This window comes from Oncorhynchus masou, chromosome 10 (genome assembly GCF_036934945.1).
Source record: "Oncorhynchus masou masou isolate Uvic2021 chromosome 10, UVic_Omas_1.1, whole genome shotgun sequence".
Taxonomy (NCBI): domain Eukaryota; kingdom Metazoa; phylum Chordata; class Actinopteri; order Salmoniformes; family Salmonidae; genus Oncorhynchus; species Oncorhynchus masou.
In genome coordinates, this window is record NC_088221.1 from 12,670,861 (window position 1) to 12,695,804 (window position 24,944).

At 43.6% G+C, this 24,944-nt stretch overlaps 1 protein-coding gene across 1 annotated transcript in view; it reads left to right on the forward strand.

Annotated features, from left to right (window-relative positions):
• LOC135547158 (polypeptide N-acetylgalactosaminyltransferase 13) overlaps positions 1-24,944 on the forward strand; it is an 85,183-nt gene that overhangs the window by 18,297 nt on the left and 41,942 nt on the right. Inside the window, exons 3-6 of the mRNA XM_064975879.1 lie at positions 16,212-16,380; positions 20,654-20,820; positions 21,288-21,495; positions 24,300-24,470. Coding sequence (XP_064831951.1) covers positions 16,212-16,380; positions 20,654-20,820; positions 21,288-21,495; positions 24,300-24,470 — 715 coding nt within the window. The remainder of the gene's footprint in view (positions 1-16,211; positions 16,381-20,653; positions 20,821-21,287; positions 21,496-24,299; positions 24,471-24,944) is intronic.

The following is a 24,944-nucleotide window of genomic DNA, read 5'->3' on the forward strand; positions in this document are numbered from 1 at the left end:
TGGCAGTCTCTGTAATCCGAGAAAGGGCATCTGGTACAACGTTCAGTTTTCCTTTGCGATACTCAATGATGAAGTCAAACTTCTGCAGTCTGATAGACCAGCGAATAAGGCGGCTGTTGGTCTTGCCTGATGCCAGAACCCACTGCAGAGCAGCATGGTCTGTGACAACGGTGAAGATCTTTGCCTCCAAGTAGTAGCTCCATTTCTCCAAAGCCCAGACCACAGCGAGGCACTCCCTTTCAGTCGTTGAATAATTCCTCTCGGCTGAATTAAGGGTGCGACTTGCATAGGCAAGAACTTCTTCTGTTCCAAGTCCTGTTTGTTGAGCCAAGACTGCTCCAAGTCCTGTTTGACTTGCATCCGTGTACACAATGAAATGAGCATTCAGGTTAGGATGTCCAAGCACTGGAGGAGTAATTAGACTGTTTTTGAGTGCTTCAAATGCACTTTGGCATGCAGGGGTCCATTGGAATTTCACACCTTTCTTCTTAAGGTGGTTGAGGGGTTCAGCTACCTTTGAAAAGTCAGGCACAAACCTGTGGTACCATCCAGCCATGCCCAGAAACCGCTGAACAGCCTTGAGGGATGTGGGAATTGGGAATTCCTGCACGGCTGCAACTTTGGCTGGATCTGCATGGATACCTTCAGCATTAACCACATGACCAAGGAACTTGAGTTCTGGCAGACAGAAACGACACTTCTTCAAGTTCAAGGTCAAACCTGCAGCCTTTAGTCTGTCGAAGACGGACTGAATGTCTTGCAGATGATCCGCGACAGAGGAGGAGTAGATTATGATGTCATCCAGATACACAAGACAATTTCTACCCCTCAGATCTCCCAGGACAGTCTCCATCAACCTTTGGAAGGTTGCTGGAGCATTCTTCAAACCAAAAGGCATGACTTTGAAGGAGTACAAACCGGCAGGGGTGACAAAGGCAGTCTTGTCCTGACTAGCGGGATCCATTGACACCTGCCAATAGCCACTGTTCAGATCCAGATTACTAAAGATGGATGTTCCTGCCAGAGATTCCAGTATGTCATTTATGTTTGGTAGAGGGTAGGCATCGCTTTCTGTTATGGCATTCGGCTTCCTGTAGTCCACACAGAATCGATATCCACCATCTTTCTTAGGAATCAGGACAACCGGAGAAGCCCATCCGGAAAAGAAGGTTCCACAATTCCATTCTCCAACATGCTTTTGAGCTGTTCATTGAGAATTGCCAGTTTGGCAGGGGACAGCCTGTAGGGACGCTGCTTAATGGGGACCTCATGCCGGGTATAGATTTTGTGTTTGTAGACGGTTGTACGGCCGAGTGTAAGAGTACAAACCTCACTGTTCATGTCCAACATCTGGGAGAGCTGCCACCTTTCATCATCTGACAGACATGCCTGTTCCACTGCTTGTTTGATGTAGAAATCCGCATCAGGTTTGTTTTTGCTCTCGGATAGAAGGGGGGGTACGGCGGTAATCAGGGTGATAGTTGGGTTCTCGGACTTCACTGGTGGAACATGTTTTTGTCTTTGTCCGATGACTTGACCTTGTCCGGACTCTGCATAATGTAGCAGGCTCCAGCCTGAAATCAGTGCATTACCAGGTTGAAATGGATGATGCTGAGAATAGTCAGAGTGCAGCCGATAGGAGGGTTCAGACATCGAGATGGTCAGTCCACTGAAGAACAGAAAGTCTAGGCCAAGGACTACAGCAAATGCAAGGCTTGAATCTGCAAGAATAGCCACAGGAAGGTTAATAGTCTCACCATGCAGTTTTATTATTATACTAATCCAGCCCAAGGGGGTGGTAGGTTCTCCATTGGCCAAGTACAATGGTCCCTCCTCCCATGTTTGTAGCTCCTCATGAGGTAATGCCATGTTCTGCCACAGGGCCTCTTGCATCAGGGTGTAAGATGCCCCTGTGTCGATTATGGCCTTCCCTCTCCAGTTCCTAACAGTCAGAGGAACCAATAGTTGTTGCGGAATAGGAATAAGACTGCTAGCTGTGCTGTCTAAAGGCTTCATGGTGGGCATTAAGGCTGACCCAATTGTATGCAGGCCACCACGTCTGTCTAGACTTTTAGTCTTCGGTCCTTTCTGACCTTTTCCTGAATCCTGACGCTGGACATAGAGCGGGCAAGAATCTGGAGGATGTTGGACTTTACACCTCCAACACACAACTGGACATTTGTCCTGGATCTTGGGTACAAATATCTGAGACGGTTTAGCCCCAGGAGAGTTATGGGTATACTGGGATGATGGAACAGGGTTTTTAGTTTGGAGGTGGTGCTTCCAGTCCTTCTCAAACTGAGTCCCAAGACGCACCAGATCATCCACATTTTGCACACGTTCTCGAAGTTGACTAGCAAGGCGGGGAACCATGTTCTTAAGAAGGAGTTTGACCATCTCCTGCTCAGTAATGTCAGCCTTCCATCTCCTACATAGAACTCGATAGGAGAAGGCAAAGTCCCGTATTGGCTCTGCTTCACCCTGGACTCTGTTACGAACACGTTCCGCCAGTTCATCCACATAGTCCTCTGAGAGGAAGGCTAAGAGGAATATATTTTGAAACTCCTCCCAGGTTGACACATGTTCACGGGCTATCTCCCACCAGTCTCTTGCTGTACCATGAAGAACACTGCGGAGGGTAGCAAGAACCTCCAAGTCAGTAAGGGGCCGGATAGAAAGAAAATCATTACACTTAGATAAGAAAAACAGTGGATCAACATCATCTTCTGGGCTGCCAAAAGTGGGGAAAAGTAGTTTGATAGGGAGGGAGCGCTCTAGAGGAGGCATGACAGTGGCAGCGGGAGTTCTGTTGTTTAACAGTATCTTCAGAGGGGTTTTTGTAGTACTACCTGTTCCTATTCCCTTACTGGCCAAGCCAGTGGCAGAGGTAAAACCTGAGGGAGGTGCAGAAGATTTGTCCAGAAGGGAAAAGCACTGCATTACCTCCTGGTGCAGCTCTTCCAGTTGAAGGTCTGTGGCCTTCTGTGCTTTTTCCATCTCATTAACGGTGTCCTTTTGAGTCTGTTCAATCAAACATCGTAATTCCCCTGTGAGAGAGTTCTTCATGTCCTCCATAACTTCCTTCAGATAAGAACACACTCCCTTCACAACAGAGGCTGACTCCTCTGCTCTCTGTTTTTGTTCCTCCTCAAGAAAGATTATGACTTGATGATGGTTAGTTTCCATTTGTGTTTTGAACCGGTGCAGTTTTCCTTGAATATCCTGCTTCAGAGAATCTTGTAAATATTTCTGTCTCTGAACCATTTGTTGTTGGTTTTCCTCCATTTGACAGGGAAGGTAATCCAACCTCCGCTGCACATCTGTCTGATGAGCCTCCACACATTCACTGAGTTTGCGAATGGCATTCTCCTGCATTGTCAAACTATGATTGGTGTGTGTCCATTGATGTTCCAGTTGTCCAGTGATCACAGAGACACCTCTCCCAGTCTCTCTGGACAGGGTAACCGGAAGGGTTTGAGGGGAGGGTAATGGTGGAGATGTTATAGGTGAACCAGAAGCCTGGGGATTAGGGTCAGTGCTATCCAACTCCATTAGTTCATCGAGTCCTTCCACAATGAAAGAATCCCGAACATGATTACCATCAGGTGTGTCCACATTGACACAGTATGGGGTTCCAACAAAAGACATGATTCAACCTTGTGTGGATGGTGTCATGAGTGTTTCTCTTCAAGTCCCTGTTTGGGCGCCAATTCTGTAGCGGTATTTATTAGAGAGGGGTAAAGAAAGATTTTGTTCGGGCGCCAGGCAGGTATTAACCATGCCAAAAAGAAAAGAGTAGAATAGAGAGAGTACCACTACCAGACCCACACACATCAGCAGAAGAGACTGCCTAGAGTGTAGCCTGTTTACCAGATAGCCAGTGGAGAGAAAATAGAATACACACCATGTAAAACCCACATCACAGCACAGGGGTAACCCCAACAAGAATACCTCATACAATAATACTAATACTAATAATGGCAGAGCAATTAAACAGTAACTTCATACAAGAACGAACCCAGTCATCAACAGAGGATTTGCAATAATCTGTATTATTTTCTAGTGGATGAGTGCAGAGGGTATGAATGTGGGGGGTGTTCATCGACACAACAAAGGCCTTAAAAATGTCCACAGTCTTCTCGGCCACATGTCATTAGTACACCTCACCTCAATACAGTTCACATAACAATACACAACTTGCAAGCAACCTCCCTTTTAACTAAAATGTCCATCAAAATACTTCTGGCAGGGCAATAATAGTCCAGCTCTAATGAACTTCAATGGGAAGTGCATTTGAAAAATAGAGAGTCTGTTGCAGGGTAAAGCACTGGAACGAGAGGGAAGAGAAAGAGAGAGAAAAAGAGAAATCTTAGCTGTGGTCTTCAGGCCTGCCGGTGTACGGTCTGACTGTCCGATGGTTTGTTGGTTTGTATGGTAAAGCTTCGCAACAATGTTGCTACTAATCCATGCGATCCATAACGGGCGCGGTCCCAAACAAAAACAACCACGATCTCAAGCGATCACACCGATGATTGAGTTAAATACTTTATAAACTACAAACGCTGAAAAACAAACAAAACTTCTGCAGCACAGCACACACAATCAAACTGTCGCGCCAGCCAAGAGCCCCTCCCCAAAGAGCTGAATGAGCTCTCTTTATCTCCTCCTTCCTTAGTGCTCATGCGCTCTTAAAGTGGCAGTGCACGGTGAAGGCTCCGAGCAGATTTCGCCACAATGTTGTTACAATTACACCGTGAGTCATTAATCATGACAAATACACCCCCACCCTTCTTCCCTGAGAGATGTTTATTCCCGTTGGTGTGACGCACAAAGAATCTCAGTGGCTGTACCAACTGCGACAGCATATTCCCAGAGAGCCATGCTTCCATAAAACAGAGTATGTTACAATCCCGGATGTCTGTTTGTAAAGCAATCCTCGCCCTAATTTCGTCTACCTTGTTATCTAGAGACTGGACATAACGAGTAAAATACTCGGAAGTGGTGGGTGGTGTGCGCGCCTCTGAAGTCTGACCAGAAGGCCGCTCCGTCTACCTCTCCTGTGGCGACATTGTTTTGGTTCAGCCCCTGGAAACAGTTCAAATGTCTTGGGTGGTTCAAACAAAGGATCCACTTCGGGAAAGTCGTATTCCTGGTCGTAGTGCTGGTAAGTTGATGTCTCTCTGATATCCAATAGTTCTTCCTAGCTGTATATAATAACACTTAAGATTTTCTGGGCTAACAACGTAAAAATTAATATATAAAAAATACTGCATAGTTTCCTAAGGACTGGAAGCGAGGTGACCCTCTCTGTCGGTGCCATCTTGCTCCAGACTTCATAAGAAACAAGAAAAAGAGCTGTCTGACTCCATCTCAGTGCATTCTGTTTCTGGGTCTCGAGTTAGACTCAAATCAACTCACTCGCATAGCACGCTTTTCTATCCCTACGGAGCGTGTTTGGGTTCCGGCTCTGCTTAGACAAATTTTGTCTGGGTCACAAAGTGCGTTTTTGCCAGTGCCTATGCCTACTGGGGATGATGGCTTCTGTGATGGAAGTTGTTCCTGTGGGGCTATTGTTGATACGGCCTTTCCAGCGCTGAGTGGTAGCCGCTTACCTGAACGCATCTCACAGCCTAAGCCGTTTGCTTCGGGTGTCCCTGTTAAGGCTACGGGCCATGGCCCAGTGTTGGGACCTTGTGCTATTGTTAGGGGGCACCCATGGAATGAGTTGTATCTCGCAAAGTGATCACGACAGCCACAACCCCCATGGGTGGGGTGCGCTGTACGAAGGCACCTCGATTCGGGGGTATGAACACTGGTGCGGTGCTCACTGAATGTCAATTACTAGGAGTATCTGGCGCTCAGGCGCTTCCCCCTGTTTTTGTTGGGCCGGCTTGTGCTGTTAATGTTAGTGAAATGTAGTAATTAATACATTGGGTACATTTCTTTAAATTGACAATTCTGTGAACTGTCTTGTGAATGTTTTAAATGAACACCTGTTAGCAAAGGTGTCAGTTAGGCCAGCAGCATACCACCCTGCATCCCACTGCTGGCTTGCTTCTGAAGCTAAACTGGTCCTGGTTGGTCCCGGGATGGGAGACCAGATGCTGCTGGAAGTAGTGTTGGAGGATCAGTAGGAGGCACTCTTTCCTCCAGGACATTTCCCTGTGTAGGGTGCTGTCTTTTGGATGGGATGTTAAATGGGTGTCCTGACTCTCTGTGGTCACTAAAGAGCCCATGGCACTTATTGTAAGAGTAGGGGGGTTAACCCTGGTGTCCTAGCTAAATTCCCAATCTGGCCCTCATACCATTACGGTCACCTAATCATCCCCAGTTTACAATGGGCTCATTCATCTCCTCTACCCTTTAATTATTCCCCAGGTCGTTTCTGTAAATGAGAATGTGTTTTCAGTCGACTTACAGTGGGGCAAAAAAGTATTTAGTCAGCCACCAATTGTGCAAGTTCTCCCACTTAAAAAGATGAGAGAGGCCTGTAATTTTCATCATGGGTACACTTCAACTATGACAGACAAAATGAGAAAAAAAATCCAGAAAATCACATTGTAGGATTTTTAATGAATTTATTTGCAATATTTACAATTGGTGGCTGACTAAATACTTTTTTTGCCCCACTGTACCTGGTAAAATAAGGGTTAAATTAAATACATTTCCCTGTTTGATCGCTAGGTTTGCCTTGCCTGGTTCACCAACTACTTTGCAGACAGAGTTCAGTGTGTCACTCCTTCCGTGGCCTCCAATTGCTCTTAAACGCTAGTAAAACCAAATGCATGCTTTTCAACCATTCGCTGCCTGCACCTGTACGCCCGACTAGCATCACCACCCTGGATGGTTCCGACGTAGAATATGTGGACATGTATAAGTACCTACAGTGCCTTGCGAAAGTATTTGAACTTTGCGACCTTTTGCCACATTTCAGGCTTCAAACATAAAGATATAAAACTGTATTTTTTTGTGAGGAATCAACAACAAGTGGGACACAATCATGAAGTGGAACGACATTTATTGGATATTTCAAACTTTTTTAACAAATCAAAAACTGAAAAATTGGGCGTGCAAAATTATTCAGCCCCTTTACTTTCAGTGCAGCAAACTCTCTCCAGAAGTTCAGTGAGGATCTCTGAATGATCCAATGTTGACCTAAATGACTAAGGATGATAAATACAATCCACCTGTGTGCAATCAAGTCTCTGTATAAATGCACCTGAACTGAGATAGTCCGTTAAATGCGCAGAGAGCATCATGAAGAACAAGGAACACACCAGGCAGGTCCGAGATACTGTTGTGAAGAAGTTTAAAGCCGGATTTGGATACAAAAAAGATATCCTAAGCTTTAAACATCCCAAGGAGCACTGTGCAAGCGATAATATTGAAATGGAAATATCAGACCACTGCAAATCTACCAAGACCTGGCCGTCCCTCTAAACTTTCAGCTCATACAAGGAGAAGACTGATCAGAGATGCAGCCAAGAGGTCCATGATCACTCTGGATGAACTGCAGAGATCTACAGCTGAGGTGGGAGACTCTGTCCATAGGACAACAATCAGTCGTATATTGCACAAATCTGGCCTTTATGGAAGAGTGGCAAGAAGAAAGCCATTTCTTAAAGATATCCATAAAAAGTGTCGTTTAAAGTTTGCCACAAGCCACCTGGGAGACACACCAAACATGTGGAAGAAGGTGCTCTGGTCAGATGAAACCAAAATTGAACTTTTTGGCAACAATGCAAAACGTTATGTTTGGCGTAAACGCAACACAGCTCATCACCCTGAACACACCATACCCACTGTCAAACATGGTGGTGGCAGCATCATGGTTTGGGCCTGCTTTTCTTCAGCAGGGTCAGGGAAGATGGTTAAAATTGATGGGAAGATGGATGGAGCCAAATACAGGACCATTCTGGAAGAAAACCTGATGGAGTCTGCAAAAGACCTGAGACTGGGATGGAGATTTGTCTTCCAACAAGACAATGATCCAAAACATAAAGCAATATCTACAATGGAATCGTTCAAAAATAAACATATCCTGGTGTTAGAATGGCCAAGTCAAAGTCCAGACCTGAATCCAATCGAGAATCTGTGGAAAGAACTGAAAACTGCTGTTCACAAATGCTCTCCATCCAACCTAACTGAGCTCGAGCTGTTTTGCAAGGAGGAATGGGAAAAAATGTAAGTCTCTCGATGTGCAAAACTGATAGAGACATACCCCAAGTGACTTACAGCTGTAATCGCAGCAAAAGGTGGCACTACAAAGTATTAACTTAAGGGGGCTGAATAATTTTGCACGCCCAATTTTTCAGTTTTTGATTTGTTAAAAAAGTTAGAAATATCCAATAAATGTTGTTCCACTTCATGATTGTGTCCCACTTGTTGTTGATTCTTCACAAAAAAATACAGTTTTATATCTTTATGTTTGAGGCCTGAAATGTGGCAAAAGGTCGCAAAGTTCAAGGGGGCCGAATACTTTCGCAAGGCACTGTAGGTGTCTGGCTAGACTGTAAACTCTCCTTCCAGAATCTTATCAAACATCTCCAAACTAAAATCAAATCTAGTGTCGTCTTTCTATTTATAACAAATTTCACATGGTACTTAACTTATGCCGCCAAACTTACCCTAGTAAAACTGACTATGCTACCGATCCTCGACTTCGGCGATGTCATCTACAAAATAGCTTACAATACTCTACTCAGCAAACTGGATGCAGTTTATCACAGTGCCATCCGTTTTGTTACTAAAGCACCTTATATCACCCACCACTGTGACCTGTATGCTCGAGTCGGCTGGCCCTCGCTACATATTCGTCGACAGACCCACAGGCTCCAGGTCACCTACAAGTCCATGCTAGGTAAAGCTCCGCCTTATCTCAGTTCACTGGTCACGATGGCAACACCCACCCGTAGTACGCGCTCCATCAGGTGTATCTCACTGATCATCCCTAAAGCCAACATCTCATTTGGCCGCCTTTCCTTCCAGTTCTCTGCTGCCTGTGACTGGAACGAATTGCAAAAATGCTGAAGTTGGAGACTTTTATTTCCCTCACCAACTTTAAACATCTGCTATCTGAGCAGCTAACCGATCGCTGCAGCTGTACATAGTCCATCAGTAAATAGCCCACCCATTTTACCTACCTCATCCCCATACTGTTTTTATTTATTTACTTTTCTGCTCTTTTGCACACCAGTATCTCTACCTGCACATCACCATCTGATCATTTATCACTCCAGTGTTAATCTGCTAAATTGTAATTATTCTCCTACCTCCTCATGCCTTTTGCACACAATGTACTGTATATAGATTTTGTGCTATTGACTTGTTTATTGTTTACTCCATGTGTAACTCTGTGTTGTTGTCTGTTCACACTGCTATGCTTAATCTTGGCCAGGTCACAGTTGTAAATGAGAACTTGTTCTCAACTAGCCTACCTGGTTAAATAAAGGTGAAATAAAAAAATAAAAAGTTTTTATGGGTATCATGACACCTCCACTGTGGGGCTCTATTGCTGGGGATCAGTGCACACATGCTTTCACTTTGGGTAAGCATGTCCCTGGTTGCTTCAACTCCGGTGCATATATTTTATCCAGATGGGACCCTCTCTCTCTGGAGTAGAGGATCTCCCAGGTATGGGCTATTTTCATCAGTGCCGACGTAGATATTTAGATATTTGATTGGTGGTCGAATGTTTGTGGGCAAGGAATAATTAACTACATCATCTCCACCCCTCAGCCAGTATTCTACAAGAGCTCTGACACAAGGGACAATAGACACACCGGTCTCTACATTGCAGATGAGCTGAAGGCAGTCATCAATGACCTTGGACCACAGAAGGTATATACACTGGTGACAGACAATGCTGTGAACATGAAGGCTGCTTGGTCTAAAGTGGAGGAGTCCTACCCTCACATCACACCTATTGGCTGTGCTGCTCATGCATTGAATCTGCTCCTCAAGGACAGCATGGCACTGAAAACAATGGATACACTCTACAAGAGAGCCAAGGAAATGGTTAGGTATGTGAAGGGTTATAGCAGCAATCTACCTCACCAAGCAAAGTAAGAAGAATAAGAGCACCACATTGAAGCTGCCCAGCAACACCCGTTGGGGTGGTGTTGTCATCATGTTTGACAGTCTCCCAGAGGGGAAGGAGTCTATCCAAGAAATGGCCATATCACAGTCTGTCGAAATGGACAGCCCCATCAAGAGGATCCTCCTGGATGATGTATTTTGGGAGAGAGTGGTAAGCAGCCTGAATTCTATAGCAGTAGCCATTGCACGGGTTGAGGGAGACAATGCCATCCTGTCTAATGTTCAGACTCTGCTTGCAGATGTAAGAGAAGAAATCCGTACTGCCCTTCCCACTTCACCGTTGCTCCAAGCAGAAGAAACTGCAGTTCTGAAATACATCAAAAAGCGTGAAGACTTCTGCCTGAAGCCCATACACACCACAGCGTACATGTTGGCCCCCAAGTATGCTGGTAAGAGCATCCTGTCTGGTGCAGAGATCAACAAGGCCTATGGTGTCATCACTACCGTGTCTCGCCACCTTGGCCTGGATGAGGGCAAGGGTCTTGGCTGTCTGTGGAAGTACACTTCCAAGCAAGGGGTTTGGGATGGAGATACAATATGGCAGTCGTGCCAACATATCTCATCATCCACCTGGTGGAAGGGACTTTATGGATATGAGGCTCTTTCCCCTGTTGCCTCTATCATCCTGCAAATCCCACCAACATCAGCCACTTCAGAACGCAACTTGTCCCTCTTTGGGAACACACACACCAGAGCACGCAACAAGCTGACCAATACAAGGGTTGAAAAATTGGTGGCCATCCTGGCAAATTTGAGTTTATTTTGAGCCTGACAACGAGTCATCCTCAATAAGGTTGGAAAGTGACAGTGAAGATGAGGCCTCAGAGTCTGATGTTCAAGAGGTGGACTGAGGAGGTCCAGGGAGAAGACATAGAAGCCTGAGAAAAAGACAACAAAAGCTTTAGTTTCTAGACTATCATTTTACAGATGTATGTTGAAAATGTTTTTGGGAGATGCAATGGATCATTGGTAATCATTCAATATTCCATTTCTTTTGTTGTTCAGTGAAATCATCCTATGTGAAGTGTCAACTCAATCAATTCAAGTTCAATTCATTACTAAATTGTTTTTTTTATTTATATTTGAAGGATTTAATCATTTGCAATTATGTCTACTCATGATAAGGTGAAAGGTTTATGTTTGTCTCCATATGATATGGTAAATACATCCAATGCAAAAAACATATACATTTAAATATAATACTAATTTGCATATATTTCCATTAATTCCCATATATTCCCGTTAATTCCCACTGAAAGTTTCCGCCTCCGAATATTCTCCAAATGTGCAACCATAGTCAGGAGCCCATAAGACGGCCGCTTTCCAAAGCTGCACCATTCTTTCAAACACAACATATAAAAGTTTCCATTGCGCATGGGATTCAATGAAAGTCTGGTTCATCCTTGGAAGCAATTTCCAAATGCCTGAAGGTACCACGTTCATCTGTGCCAACAATAGTACGCAAGTATAAACACCATGGGACCACGCAGCCGTCATAGCATTCAGGAAGGAGATGTGTTCTGTCTCCTAGAGATGAACGTACTTTGGTGAGAAAAGTGCAAATTAATCTCAGAACAACAGCAAAGCACCCTGTGAAGATGTTGGAGGAAATGGGTACAAAAGTATCAATATCCACTGTAAAGAGTCCTATATCGACATAACCTGAAAGGCCGCTCAGCAAGGAAGAAGCCACTTCTCCAAAACCACCATAAAAAGCCAGACTATAGTTTGCAACTGCACATGGGAGCAAAGATCGTACTTTTTGTAGAAATGTCCTCTGGTCTGATGAAACAAAAATAGAACTGTTTGGCCATAATGACCATTGTTATGTTTGGAGGAAAAAGGGGGAGGCTTGCAAGCCGAAGAACACCATCCCAACCATGAAGCACGGAGGTGACAGCATCATGTTGTGGGGGTGCTTTGCTGCAGGAGGGACTGGTGCACTTTACAAAATAGATGGCATCATGAGGGAAGAAAATTATGTGGATATATTGAAGCAACATCTCAAGACATCAGTCAGGACAATGACCCCAAGCATACTTCCAAAGTTGTGGCAAAATGGCTTAAGGACAACAAAGTCAAGGTATTGGAGTGGCCATCACAAGGCCCGGACCTCAATCCTATAGAAAATTTGTGGGCTGAACTGAAAAAGTGTGTGCGAGCAAGGAGGCCTACAAATCTGACTCAGTTACACCAGCTCTGTCAGGAGGAAAGGGCCAAAATTCACCCAACTTATTATGGAAGGCTAACCAAAACATTTGACCCAAGTTAAACTATTTAAAGGCAATGCTACCAAATACTAATTGAATGTATGTAAGCTTCTGTCCCACTGGGAATGTGATGAAAGAAATAAAAGCTGAAGTAAATCATTCTCTCTAATATTATTGACATTTCACATTCTTAAAATAAAGTGGTGATCCTAACTGACAGGGAATTTTTACTATGATTAAATGTCAGGAGTATTGAAAAACTGAGTTTAAATGTATTTGGCTAAAGTGTATGTAAACTACCGACTTCAACTGTAGGATGAGCGATGTTGAGAAAGTGTAAGCAGTGTAAGTACTAAGCCAGCGGTGTCAAACTAAATTCCTGGAGGGCCATGTGTGTACTGGCTTTTGTTTCTTTCATTTCGTGACCAATTAAAACCTAACAACCAAGTAAGGGGAGTTCCTAACTAATTAATGACCTTAATTCATCAATCAAGTACAAGGGAGGATTGCAAACCCACAGACACTTGGCCCTCCAGGAATTGAATTTGACACCAATTGAGAGTGAGTTCACTGTAAGTGCTATCCCTGAAACAAACAGTGGAAGTGCATTGTTGTACTGTTATGCAGTGGATTTGGGCTTGGGCTCTTGTGATCCCCTGCCCAGTAGGATCTGCACGAATACATGACCTGCCAACTGGGTCAAACAGGGAAGCAGGAGGCAAGGGAGAGAGAGGAAGGACAGGAGGAGGAGGGGAGCTGCCCCAAAAACAAAGCGTCTACATTGAGTGTCCAAAACATTATGAACACCTGCTCTTTCTATGACGTAGACTGACCAGATGAATGCTATGATCCCTTATTGATGTCACTTGTTAAATCCTCTTCAATCAGTGTAGATGAAAGGGAGGAGACAGGTTAAAGAAGGATTTTTAAGCCTTGAGACATGGATTGGGTATGTCGGCCATTCAGAGGGTGAATGGGGAAGAGAAAAGATTTAAGTGCCTTTGAGTATGCTTGGTGCCAGGTGCACCGGTTTGTGTCAAGAACTGCAACGATGCTGGGTTTTTCACACTCAACAGTTTCCTTTGTGTATCAAAAATGGTCCACCACCCAAAGGACATCAAGCCAATGTGGCACAACTGTGGGAAGCTTTGAAGTCAACATTGGCCTGCATCCCTGTGGAATGCTTTCAACACCTTGTAGAGTCCATGGCCTGAAGGAGTGAGGACGTTCTTTGGGGGGTTCATGTTTTTATACTCAGTGTATGACCGAAATGGAAGCCTATTCCCTTTATAGTGTCCACTACTTTTGGCTAGAGCCCTATAGTCCTTGGGGAAAAGTAGTGCACTATATAAGGACTAGGGTGCCATTTGAGATGCTCCCAGTTTCTAACTCACCAAACCTGAACAGGCCAAACTCCCCTTCCACTCTCTTCTCCAAAGTAAATTAGGCATAGAAATGGCTTGAGGATGTGGGGAACTAAACTAAAATAATCAGATAATATAATCAGAGCCGGCTGCAGATCAATGTGATCTCCCACCTGGATTGAGCATTTTGCTCAACAAAGAGTAGCAAACCCTTGCTCGTTAGACTGGATACCTCTGTATCCCGGCAACATCGGTTCCATGAATAGCCTAACTAGGATCATCTATTCGCAACAGACACACTTGCGTCATTAGCGAAGAGAAAGAGCGGGCAGGCCAGCATGAGAGAGGAGAGGCAGGCAGATCCATGCCCATACTGTATGTCTTGGTGGTCTGCAATGCCTTAAATTGTCTTGCATGCCTCGCAAATTCACCAAATTAGCCTACAGTTAGCCTCTTTCTCTCTGGTTTTATTTAAATTACACACCTTTCCCCAGGCCTTTATAGCCATATAGTCTACTTAGGCTAAAATGTATCAAATGGAAAATAATGTTTTGTGATAACTGCACTATGATTTGAATGTTTTTCTTAACATTAAGGATTGTCATTTAAACGTTCACACCCCTAATTCATACGTATTTTTTCAATTTAAAACACATATTTAATAACTCATAGAAGTTAGGCTAATTGATCTCTATTATTTATGTCACCCACCCAAAACTGTAAAGATATGGTTCACAGGAAACAGGATTGATAGAGCACTCTTGTTTTAGCTCAACACTATTGACCATGTCTCTACAGACCCATTATATATGAGGGTGAAGACCCTATAATGTCATTTCAGACAAAGTCACTGGACAGGACCAGGGCATAAAACCTTTGGGCCTTAGAATAGAGTTACTGTTGCCGGGGCCCATGTCAGGGGATCAGTGATGTGTTTGTTGGGCTGAAGAGCCAGAGAAAGGGAAGATACCAAAGTCTTGTTATTTCTAAGCTCGAGGATACTATTGACCAGAGGGTATGCTGCAAAGCAGAATCAGTAAGTTACAGTAGCCAGCTAATTTGCCTAAATATTCTGAAATAGCTTTACATTGTTTACAAAGAAAAGATGGAAATGGGCTTGGTCTAATTGACTCAACAACCAAAAACACATTACATGTTAGATTTCTTAATGAACCTGAAAATCTGTAGATGTTTTTGGTTGTTTATCAATGTAAGCTGGCTAACTCATTAATTCTGCTTTGTAGTATATATACCCCTCCGTTCACTTGAACTTGTGAGGAAACTGTACATGTTTTCATTTAGAAATCACAAGACAGTCACCTGAATATTCTATCTCTCTCTCTCTCTGAATTGTCCCCCATGGAAATCACTCTGCTTGAGATTATTGGAGAGCGGAGCATAAATCCACAGAGGTTATTTACCTTTGGATCATTGTGAAGTGGTGTAGAGCGGTGTGCAACAGATGCAGCTTGGGATGGTGCCGCTGTTCTCAAAGCTTTAATGGATCCTTAGTGACGCCGAGTGATCAGATTATGAGCTGATATTTCTTAACAGCAGAGGGCAGCTGTTATAATGCTCTCTCACTCCTCCACCAATGACCGAGAGGAGGGCTAGCCCCAAGTCCCTGGACAAATATGGGATTTTCCAACAGACCTAGATGATACTTGACATTTTAGTCTTTGAGCAGACCTTATCCTCAGCGATTTACAGTTAGTGCATTCATCATAAGTCAGCTAGGTGAGACAACCACATATCAGAGTCATAGTAAGTACATTTTTCCTACATAAAGGGGTTATCAGAAAAGTCTCTGCTAGTAGGAAATGTTATGTACAAAAAAAATTCAGGGGGATGGAGGGCAGGGGGCATGACTGTATGGCAAGAGTAGTCAGAGTCGGACTACCGTATTTGGGGCCCCGGGGCACCAAAGTTTTTGGAGTAAAACGGATAACACATTTTGTGTTGATAAAAAGTGCAGTTTTATAATGCTATTCTACACATTTTGTTATGAGGCTCAGAGAGAATTGAGCAGTTTTCAAACAAATGTCCTCCAGGGGGCCCATAACCTTAAAAAATGTAATTGCTTGGGTGCCCACTGGAGGTTCGGGGGCCCAGGGGCACATGCCCTGTGTGCCTGTTTGGTAATCCGGCCCTGAGAATAGCATGGTTAATGGATACAGAATACTTGGGGAAGCTGCACCAGTGTCTGACTGATCAGGATTTCATTTGCTGTTTGGGACATTTTAATGGCCTCAGCATTCAAAGCCTGATAATGTGGCCATAATCTCCCACTGATCTGAGGCCAGTCTTTCTCTCTTAGACACACTCTATAACCATGGTTCATGTTTAAGTTCATGGACTTTCCACAGTACTGTATCTTTATTAATAGATACAATAAAATAGATCTAGCTGCATTTAACAGATTTCTTTCATCTTATTCGGTAGCTGGAATTGTATGTGTGACCTTCCGCTCCCATTGAAATAACTGTGAAATCACATCGTGAGTATTAAATATGTAACATTTCTCCCCATTGTATTGCAGCGGTCATATCGCGGACCCACGAGGGCCCAGGGGAGATGGGGAAGGCGGTGGTTATCGCAAAGGACGAGCAGGAGAAAATGAAGGAGCTCTTTAAGATTAACCAGTTCAATCTGATGGCCAGTGACATGATTGCGCTCAACAGGAGTCTGCCGGATGTGAGACTGGACGGGTGAGTGAGCTTGACCTTTTCCCAGACACGCACTCTGAATCGCACTACTGACCTCTTTACTCGGCACGGCACGCACCACCCACTTTAACAACGCTGTAACCTTCCACTGCTCCCTCTCAGAAGCTTTGATACCGGTGAGACCAAGTCACTATTATTCTAGTCATAAGCAAGTCACAAGGGTCTGAGTCTCAAGTCGAGTCCCAAGTAGAACGGGTCGTGTCTCGAGTCGTGTATTCTGAGAGCAAGTTGAGACCAGTTGAGTCACAAGTTTTTTCCAAGTCAAGTCTCAAGATAAGTAAAACAGAAAAATCTATATGTGCAATGACTTGTTCAACTACTAATCTCTGTCTGTTTTTTGAGGCAACCAGGCAGCCCTTTTCATTATTTTGTCTTCAACACATTTTGGTTATGTAATTGTGAAATAGGTACCTTGCAGTCATAGTAAGGCAATGAAATCAGCAAAAGGCAGGTTGACATGCTCAGTGTAGATTTATTTACAGGTCTTGGCAGTGCAATGGTGAAAGCGAAATACCATATAAAATATGAGTAGATTTACCAATTAGGCACCGGCAATAGCCCAAAGGATATAGCCTCATTATCATTATCTTATTCTCATTATCTGTCCTAACTGAACGGACACAGGTAGAGGGCCAAACTGAACAGCATCTGCTGGAGAAACCAAATCAAATCTGTCTAGCAGGACCTCAAACAGGTACATACATGTATTAGTACTTGGCGCCTTCCCAGGACCATACAATTACTCATTACCCAATTGGCAATTACAACCAATAAACTGGTTCTATAATGTAAAAGGCATTTTCCACATCCATTGATACATTCGTCTTAATCAGACTTAATGATTATTAATGATATTTCCTCACCATTCATACATGGAACAATCATTTTTCTCTTACTCAACGTACTGACTCAGAAAGCGTGGCTCGCAGGCCACTTAGCCTATTTCTATGTGCACTGAGGGGCACACACTCCTATTATGCGCAAACAAAATGATAGAAAGATAGGACACATGCTGCGTTCAAAATTCACAGACTTCCGATTTCAGTGCGTTCCAGACAACTGGGAACTCGGAACAAAACGAGCTTCGACTGGGAAAAGTAGTTTTGAAGTAGTTTTGAAGGCTCATGCAAGGCTTTTACTTACCAGAGGATAAAAAAAATGTAAATGTATTGTATGAAACAGAAATTTCAAAGTGTCACAATAAACAGTATGGAAAGGGGGATACCTAGTCAGTTGTACAACTGAATGCCTTCAATGGAAATATGTCTTTCTCATTTAATCCAACTGAGTCAGGGGGGTGCGGGGGGCTACCTTAATTGACATCCACGGTGCTTGGGGAACAGTGGGTTAACTGCCTTGCTCGGTGGCAGAACAACAGATTTTTACATTTGTCAGCTTGGGGATTTGATCCAGCAACCTTTCTGTTACTGGCCAAATGCTCTAACCACTTGACTACCTGCTGCCCCCATGGGGATGGAATGATGGAACACTACCAATTATTGTAAGATGGAAATTACATTTACCACATAGGCATTTAAACGAGTGAAAGAGTTTGTTCTTAACTGACTTGCCTAGTTAAATTTAAGGTTGAATAAAAATATAAAAATCAACAGCAAACATTTCAACAAGATGGCACCTATGGTGCATCTTCACCAAAGTAATAATAGATTTTTGACATAGCAAAGACCATGATAGTAGTTGTTGTTTAATGCCCCCTTGCTGTTGAGCTTGTAAAGTAAACAGTTAATATTCTTGACCACCAAAACAATGTTTGGAGCTGCATATTTATTTATTATGGCAATCTTCTCTCCCCACCATTCAACATTTTATCTGCACCTGATTCTATAGCTGTACAGCAAATCAGCAATCTGGGCAAGGCTGCGGTTACCATCTTGGGCTGCGTGGAGAGTAATCCAGGGAGACTCTAGTCTGTTGCCGCGTTCACGTGCTAGTCAGAACTAGAAAAATCTGAAATTTCAGACTTGCTAATTAGTTGACCGTGGCATGTGTATAACTACAGCCAGTTAGTTTCCTAGTTCAGACTAGTACGTAAACGCGGCATGTGCCACAAAATGAGCGACAGAACCTGGCTAGATAATTTCGTTATCAGTTTCAAGCCAAAGTTGAGTCCCGAGTCTTTGAGGCTTAAAGTCTTGAAGTCCAAGTCAAGTCTGAAGTTATTTTATTTTCAATTAAGTCTTAGGTCATCCAATTTGTGACTCGAGTCCATGTCATGTGACTTGAGTCATCAACTCTGTCCACTTCACATGGCAACATATTCCTGTTATCAAAGGGCTGCCATTTTGGATCTACTTTCTGCCTCTTTTTATTTTTACTCGTTGTTGTTTTAGTCTAGAGACTCAGCAAAATTCAATGAATTCAAGAAAGCACAGCTGACAGCACAATGTTGACAATAACAGCATGGGGTTCCTTTTAATATTAGGAGCAGCCACAAGCAGAGTATTAACAGCAATGAGAGACTATCTACCAAATAACTAAGATCCAACAGAACATTTTGATATAGTCCAGAACCAACCAATTTGTTAACTTTGATGAAAAAACCCTTTTAAGTCCTCGGATTCCTTAGGATTCATTCCATGATGCAACATGCTCTAATTCAATGATGGCTGGTGAGGGGGACGAGGGGCCATAGTTTTGCCCGGAATGGAACAACATCTAACTCAGGGAAACCATGTGTTTGATGTTTTTCCTACCGCGCCATTCGTTCCATTCCATCGATTTACTATGAGCTCGTCCTCTGATTTTAAAGTGCTACCAGCCACCACTGCTCTAATTGAAGAATATTAGACTTACTCTTTAGCCGTGTTGGATCCATCACAATCTTCGTGGGTTTACATCAGCCGTGACAGTCTGAATGGGAGAAGGGCTTTGTTTACTGTCACCCAAGACCTACTGGAGCTGGATAATGAAAACCCAAAGAGCAATTTGTGTGAAACATGACCCACATTCGTCTTGAGCAGCTGATCTAGAGGCAGTCTCTCCTGGCGACATCGCCGTGATTCATGTTTATGTATTTCTACAGAGCATTTCTTATCAACTGTTCTTTACAAAGTGCCCTGCACTGCAGTCCCAAGGTCTCTCATGTTGGAGGAAAATAGGAACATTTTCAATACAACAATATAAATAACGATGCAGAGAATATAAACATATGCCAATGCTGTCAACATGGTCTGTATGTTTAATATATTGAATGTGTATTGGTGCCTACTGCCTTGACACTCAATTGTATGACTGTCCACCATGGGTTTTTACATTGGATTCAAACTGAGTTGATAAAGACACATGTAAACATGTAAAAGACTGCATGCACTCCATTTCACACATCTACCAAGATTGTGCTAAGCACAATGCTTTTAGTCATATCTAATGACAAATTCCACGTAAATACAAACTAGAGTCCCATATTGAAGAATTTGTACAAAATGGAGAGCAAACAAACAATACTGTAGATCGAAATAGTGATTTTATTTCACCCCAAAAGTGCCATGCTGCGTAATTGTACTAATTGCATCTCTACATTTTCCTCAAACGACTCGCCAGTACCCCTTGGAACGTTATAAATAAAAAATAAATCTAAAAGCTTGACGTTGCAAAAAACGTGAACATCTGTGAGAGAGTGTGGTGTAGTAGCCAGTTGTGGAGAGAAAGAAGAGGTTTGTTCAGTGGCTAGTAGCTAGCTACCCTGGTGCCCCCATTCTGTCAGTCTGTCCTGTCACCCGTAGTGGGGCGAACGGGATACCCCTGCTTTCCGCTCCACCATATAGGGAATGTCATTTATCTCACTGTAGTCAAAGAGGTTGTTGCGGGTCTATATATTTGTTGTATTTTTAACTTATTTAGGTTGGAGGGATCATACTCAAATGAGCTTTGTGTTATTGTTGATGTCGTTGACGTTATTGTTGTTATTGGGAATTTTTATTCTGGCACCTGTTATTTTTGTTTTATTCGATTGAATATAAGGTTGTTGCAGACAACCCTATATGATCCCTGGTCAAAAGTAGTGCACTATGGAAGGAATAGGGTGCCATTTGAGATATAAATGTTGGTTTTGTTTTTCGAAGCGGTTCGTTTTGTTCCGGTGCTCTAATGTTCAACCACGTATAGTAGGCTATACTGTATGTACAGAAATATCACACAACTATGCTCAGTCTTGATCGAATTCCAATGTAGACAAGCGTCAGGAGTAGCAGCACATTTGATCTCCTAACCAGAGCTCTCGTTGTCTGTCCATCAGTTGCAAGACCAAGGTGTACACGGACGATCTCCCCAACACGAGTATAGTGATTGTGTTCCACAACGAGGCGTGGAGCACCCTGCTCCGCACCGTCCACAGTGTCATCAACCGCTCGCCACGCCACCTACTGCAGGAGATCCTACTGGTGGATGACGCCAGTGAGAGAGGTACTGTAGCTGGGTCCAGCCTAAACTTAAACCTTTCGGATGGGACGTTGAAACGGGTGTCCTGACTCTCTGTGGTCACTAAAAGATCCCATGGCATTTATCGTAAGAGTAGGGGTTTTAACCCTGGTGTTCTGGCTAAATTCCCAATCTGGCCCTCGTTATGGCCTCCTAATCATCTCCAGCTTCCAATTGGCTCATTCATCCCCCCTCCTCTCTTCTGTATCTATTCCACAGGTCATTGCTGTAAATGAGAACGTGTTCTTGGTCAACTTACCTAGTAAAATAAGGGTTAAATAAGTGTCAAATAAATCAAATAAATCCATCAACTCACTAGCTTTACTGGGTTTAAAGGTGCAATCTAGGATTAGTTGTATGTAGTTGTATGTAGTTCTTAGTATTGGGTCATAATATAACCAAATAAGGAAGTCATTCAGGAGTTTGAAGCATGTCCTCTCCTCTTCTGTCAGACTTCTTGGGAAAGAAGCTGGAGAACTATGGTCGGACCCTGGAGGTTCCCGTGCGGGTCCTGCGGATGGAGCAGCGGACGGGGCTGATCCGGGCCAGGCTGAGGGGGGCTGCGGCCACACGGGGGCAGGTCATCACCTTCCTGGATGCCCACTGTGAGTGCACCACGGGCTGGCTGGAGCCTCTGCTGGCCAGGATCAAAGAGGACCGGTAAGGAGCTCAGTGTCACTACCACCCCTCAATGTAAATGGAACAGGCAGCAATGGAGAGACATGGCGGTGCTGATGCTTGTCACAAATCATCTCCACGCTGTTCTGCTCTTGCTGCCTCAGTGGGATGCGATTTTCTGTGTCATCTGAAAACTGATCTGATGTTAAAGAGAAAATAATCAAAAGATGTATTTTTGATGTAAGCCGGCATGTTATAGAAGGGTCCAGACATTTCTTTGTGTGATTTGGCTTGGTTTTGAGAACTTTATCTGCAACGTTATAATCCATGTTGGTCGAGTCGTGCTGTTTCCCCCCAATCAGCTGTGCAGGCCAAGCGTGTCCCTTCACGGACACAGCCCGCACAGCATGGCTGTTGAAAGAAACAAGATTTCATGTGTACAACATGTGAAGACCTACATCACTATACTGACAGAGTTTCTGTTTCTAAAAGGACGTATTTGGGTGTTTTTGGAGATTTTGTTAATGCATTTTGCACGCCCTGATACTGCACAGCGAGCAATGAGAAAGTGACTGGGGTCAATTGGGGTACAGTGTGTTTCTCAAAAGTAAGCCAAATCATTTTTAAAAACGTGTCATGCAGCCATAGCTGAATGGGAGACGTTGCAGCTTGTTTTGTCACGGCGTTGTCTGTCATGTCTTTACACCGTAGTAGATACAGTGGAATGTGATTGCACAGAATAACTTAATGACAGCAGGGTTTAAAATCTATTATCTGGTATCTGTGGTAATGGTTATCCTGTAATGGTGGGGTAATTCTAATCCTGTTCCAGGATTGCACTTGCTTGTTCGGTGGGTGAAGGGTTCCTTCTACGGAAAAGGGAGACGTTGCAGGTGATGACTAAAGATGAATTGCACCCCCCCCCCCCTCCCCCATTATCTCTGAAAACTGGGGTCAGACATTCACCCATTTTGCCTCAGGTGCCAGGCAGAAATTCATATTGTAATACCAAGGAGATTATATTATAGAGCCATTACACCTTTATGCCCCCTGTACGTTTATTGATGTGTAAAAGGATGTGCAGGAGCATAAAAGTGCACGGAGACTGATTTGATTTAGACCAGGAAGTGAAGTGGATGCTGAGTGAGGGGGATGTGTCGAATGAATCGCCTGCAGCACACAGAGCCTCTCAAATGGCACCCTATTCCCTACGTCAGGGGTTCTGAAAACTTTTGGGGCCCGGGGACCCCTTTTGTGATAGCAAATTCATCAGGGACCCCTTCATAATCAGAACACAGCTCAAATGAGATAAAACAAAATAGTTTACAAGGAGTTCTAGTATGACTTCGGCAGTGCATGGCACAAACGAACCAAGTCTTGGCCCTGGGATGGAACATTTTAAAGGCCCGCGTCTTGGCAGTGGAGAGAAAATGTTGCCGTTTTCAAACATATTTCCTGCAATTCAACACATTTTGTCATGGGGCAGAGAGAATTTATGTTGTTGCAGCTTTAAAGATAATATCCTGCATTGACAGTGCATTTCTGTAAAAAAATATTGTAGATTAATAAAATGTTATTGTATTACACCCTCTAAACTTATACCACATATCCCTTTGCCAAAATGTGTTTAATCTGTTGTCAGTAATATTCATTGAAAGAATGTAATGTAAAAAAAAATATTAAAAAAATAAAACATACTGTATTTATATTTTGGGATCTGGCCGCAGACACCCTGCAGTACCTGATATTGGCCTTGTCAAAAGTAGTGCACTAGGAAATAGGGTGCCATTTGGGATGCAGATTTAGGGCTATCTATCACGTTTCAGGTAAGACCCAAATTTAGACTGTGTTGAAAGTAACAGTGTTTATTACATCAACAGGGGCAGGCAAACGAAAGGTCAATACAGGCAGAGGTCGATAATCCAGAGTAGTTGGGCAAGGGTACAGGACAGCAGGCAGGCTCAGGGTCAGGGTCAGGTTAGGCAGAGGTTGGTAATCCAGAGCAGGGGCAAAGGCACAGGATGGCAGGCAGACTCAAGGTCAGGGGCCGGCATTGGTCAGGCAGGCGGGCTCAGAGTCAGGACAGGCAACGGTCCAAACCAGAGGGGGGGGGGGAAGAGAGACTGGGGAAAAGCAGGAGCTGAGACAAAACGCTGGTTATCTTTTCAAACAAGACTAACTGGCAACAGACGAACAGAGAACACATGTATAAATAATGGGGAAGATGGGCGACACCTGGAGGGGGGGGGGGTGGAGGCAATCACAAAGACAGGTGAAACAGATCAGGGCGTGACAGTTATCCATACATTGTCATTGTCAACATAATCTACATGGGTATTTTCAATTTCCTTTGACTGTAAGTAGCTTCTCACTAATGCAGTATGTTACCTCTGGTCATTGCTATTAACCTAATGGATATGTTTATAATGCGTATGAACCAGCCAATGATGGACTAATATTGAAATAATCTCTTAATGAAGCCAGGAATAATGCCACCGCTGTAGAAATGCGTGGCCAGCAGTTAGCTAGCTACTTTCATTTTTTCTCTGCGCTCACCTGAAGAAACAACAGTTAGGGGACCATTACCTTTGTAAATGATTTATTCATTTATTATTCATTGCTTGGATGCTGTTGGCTCTGCCAGCCAATCAGTTTAATATAATCAAATGTGGAATGTTATTAACGGAAATAACACAAAGTTTTAGCGTTTAAGGGAACAAAGGGAATACATTTTGGAGAGTGCATAACTCTTCTGATTTCTAACTCTTCTGATTTCTCCATGGTTGTTTAGTCTCTCACTGTGTTTCTTGTTAAATGAAAGCCTTATGGTCTCCCTGGTTGTTTAGGAGATCTGTGGTGTGCCCTATAATCGATGTGATCAGCGACGAGACGTTTGAATATATGGCAGGCTCAGACATGACCTATGGAGGATTTAACTGGAAGCTGAATTTCCGTTGGTATCCCGTGCCTCAGAGAGAGATGGACAGGCGCAAAGGGGACAGGACACTCCCTCTCAGGTGCACACAAGATACATACCTTCATCTGTGGCCGTGTTGAAATGCATTTCTTTGTACTGAAAGAATTTGTCTACGTCCCAAATGGCACCCTATTGACTTTATAGTGCACTACTTTTGTAAAAGTAGTGCACTACAGTACATAGGGATTCAGGTACCATTTGGGATGCATGCTTTGTTATCACAGTGCAGCCAAGCCAGGGGCTGGTGGATCAGAGTCAGCAAGGAGAGGACAGTAACATTAAAGAACAGTTTATTGAGAATCTCATCAGACAAAACAAATGTTAGCTCTAGCGTTGTCATTTCAGCTGAGAATAGGTTGTTTGAAATGCCTGGGAAGCTGCAGAGTTGACATCATTGATGTGGATTTCTTTAGAAGCCTTTTCTTCTGATAACTGCAGCTTTGAAGGCTTTCATTTGCAGATAGAAATGGATTGCATTTCTGTCTATTTGTTTTTTGTTTTATTAGTTGATACA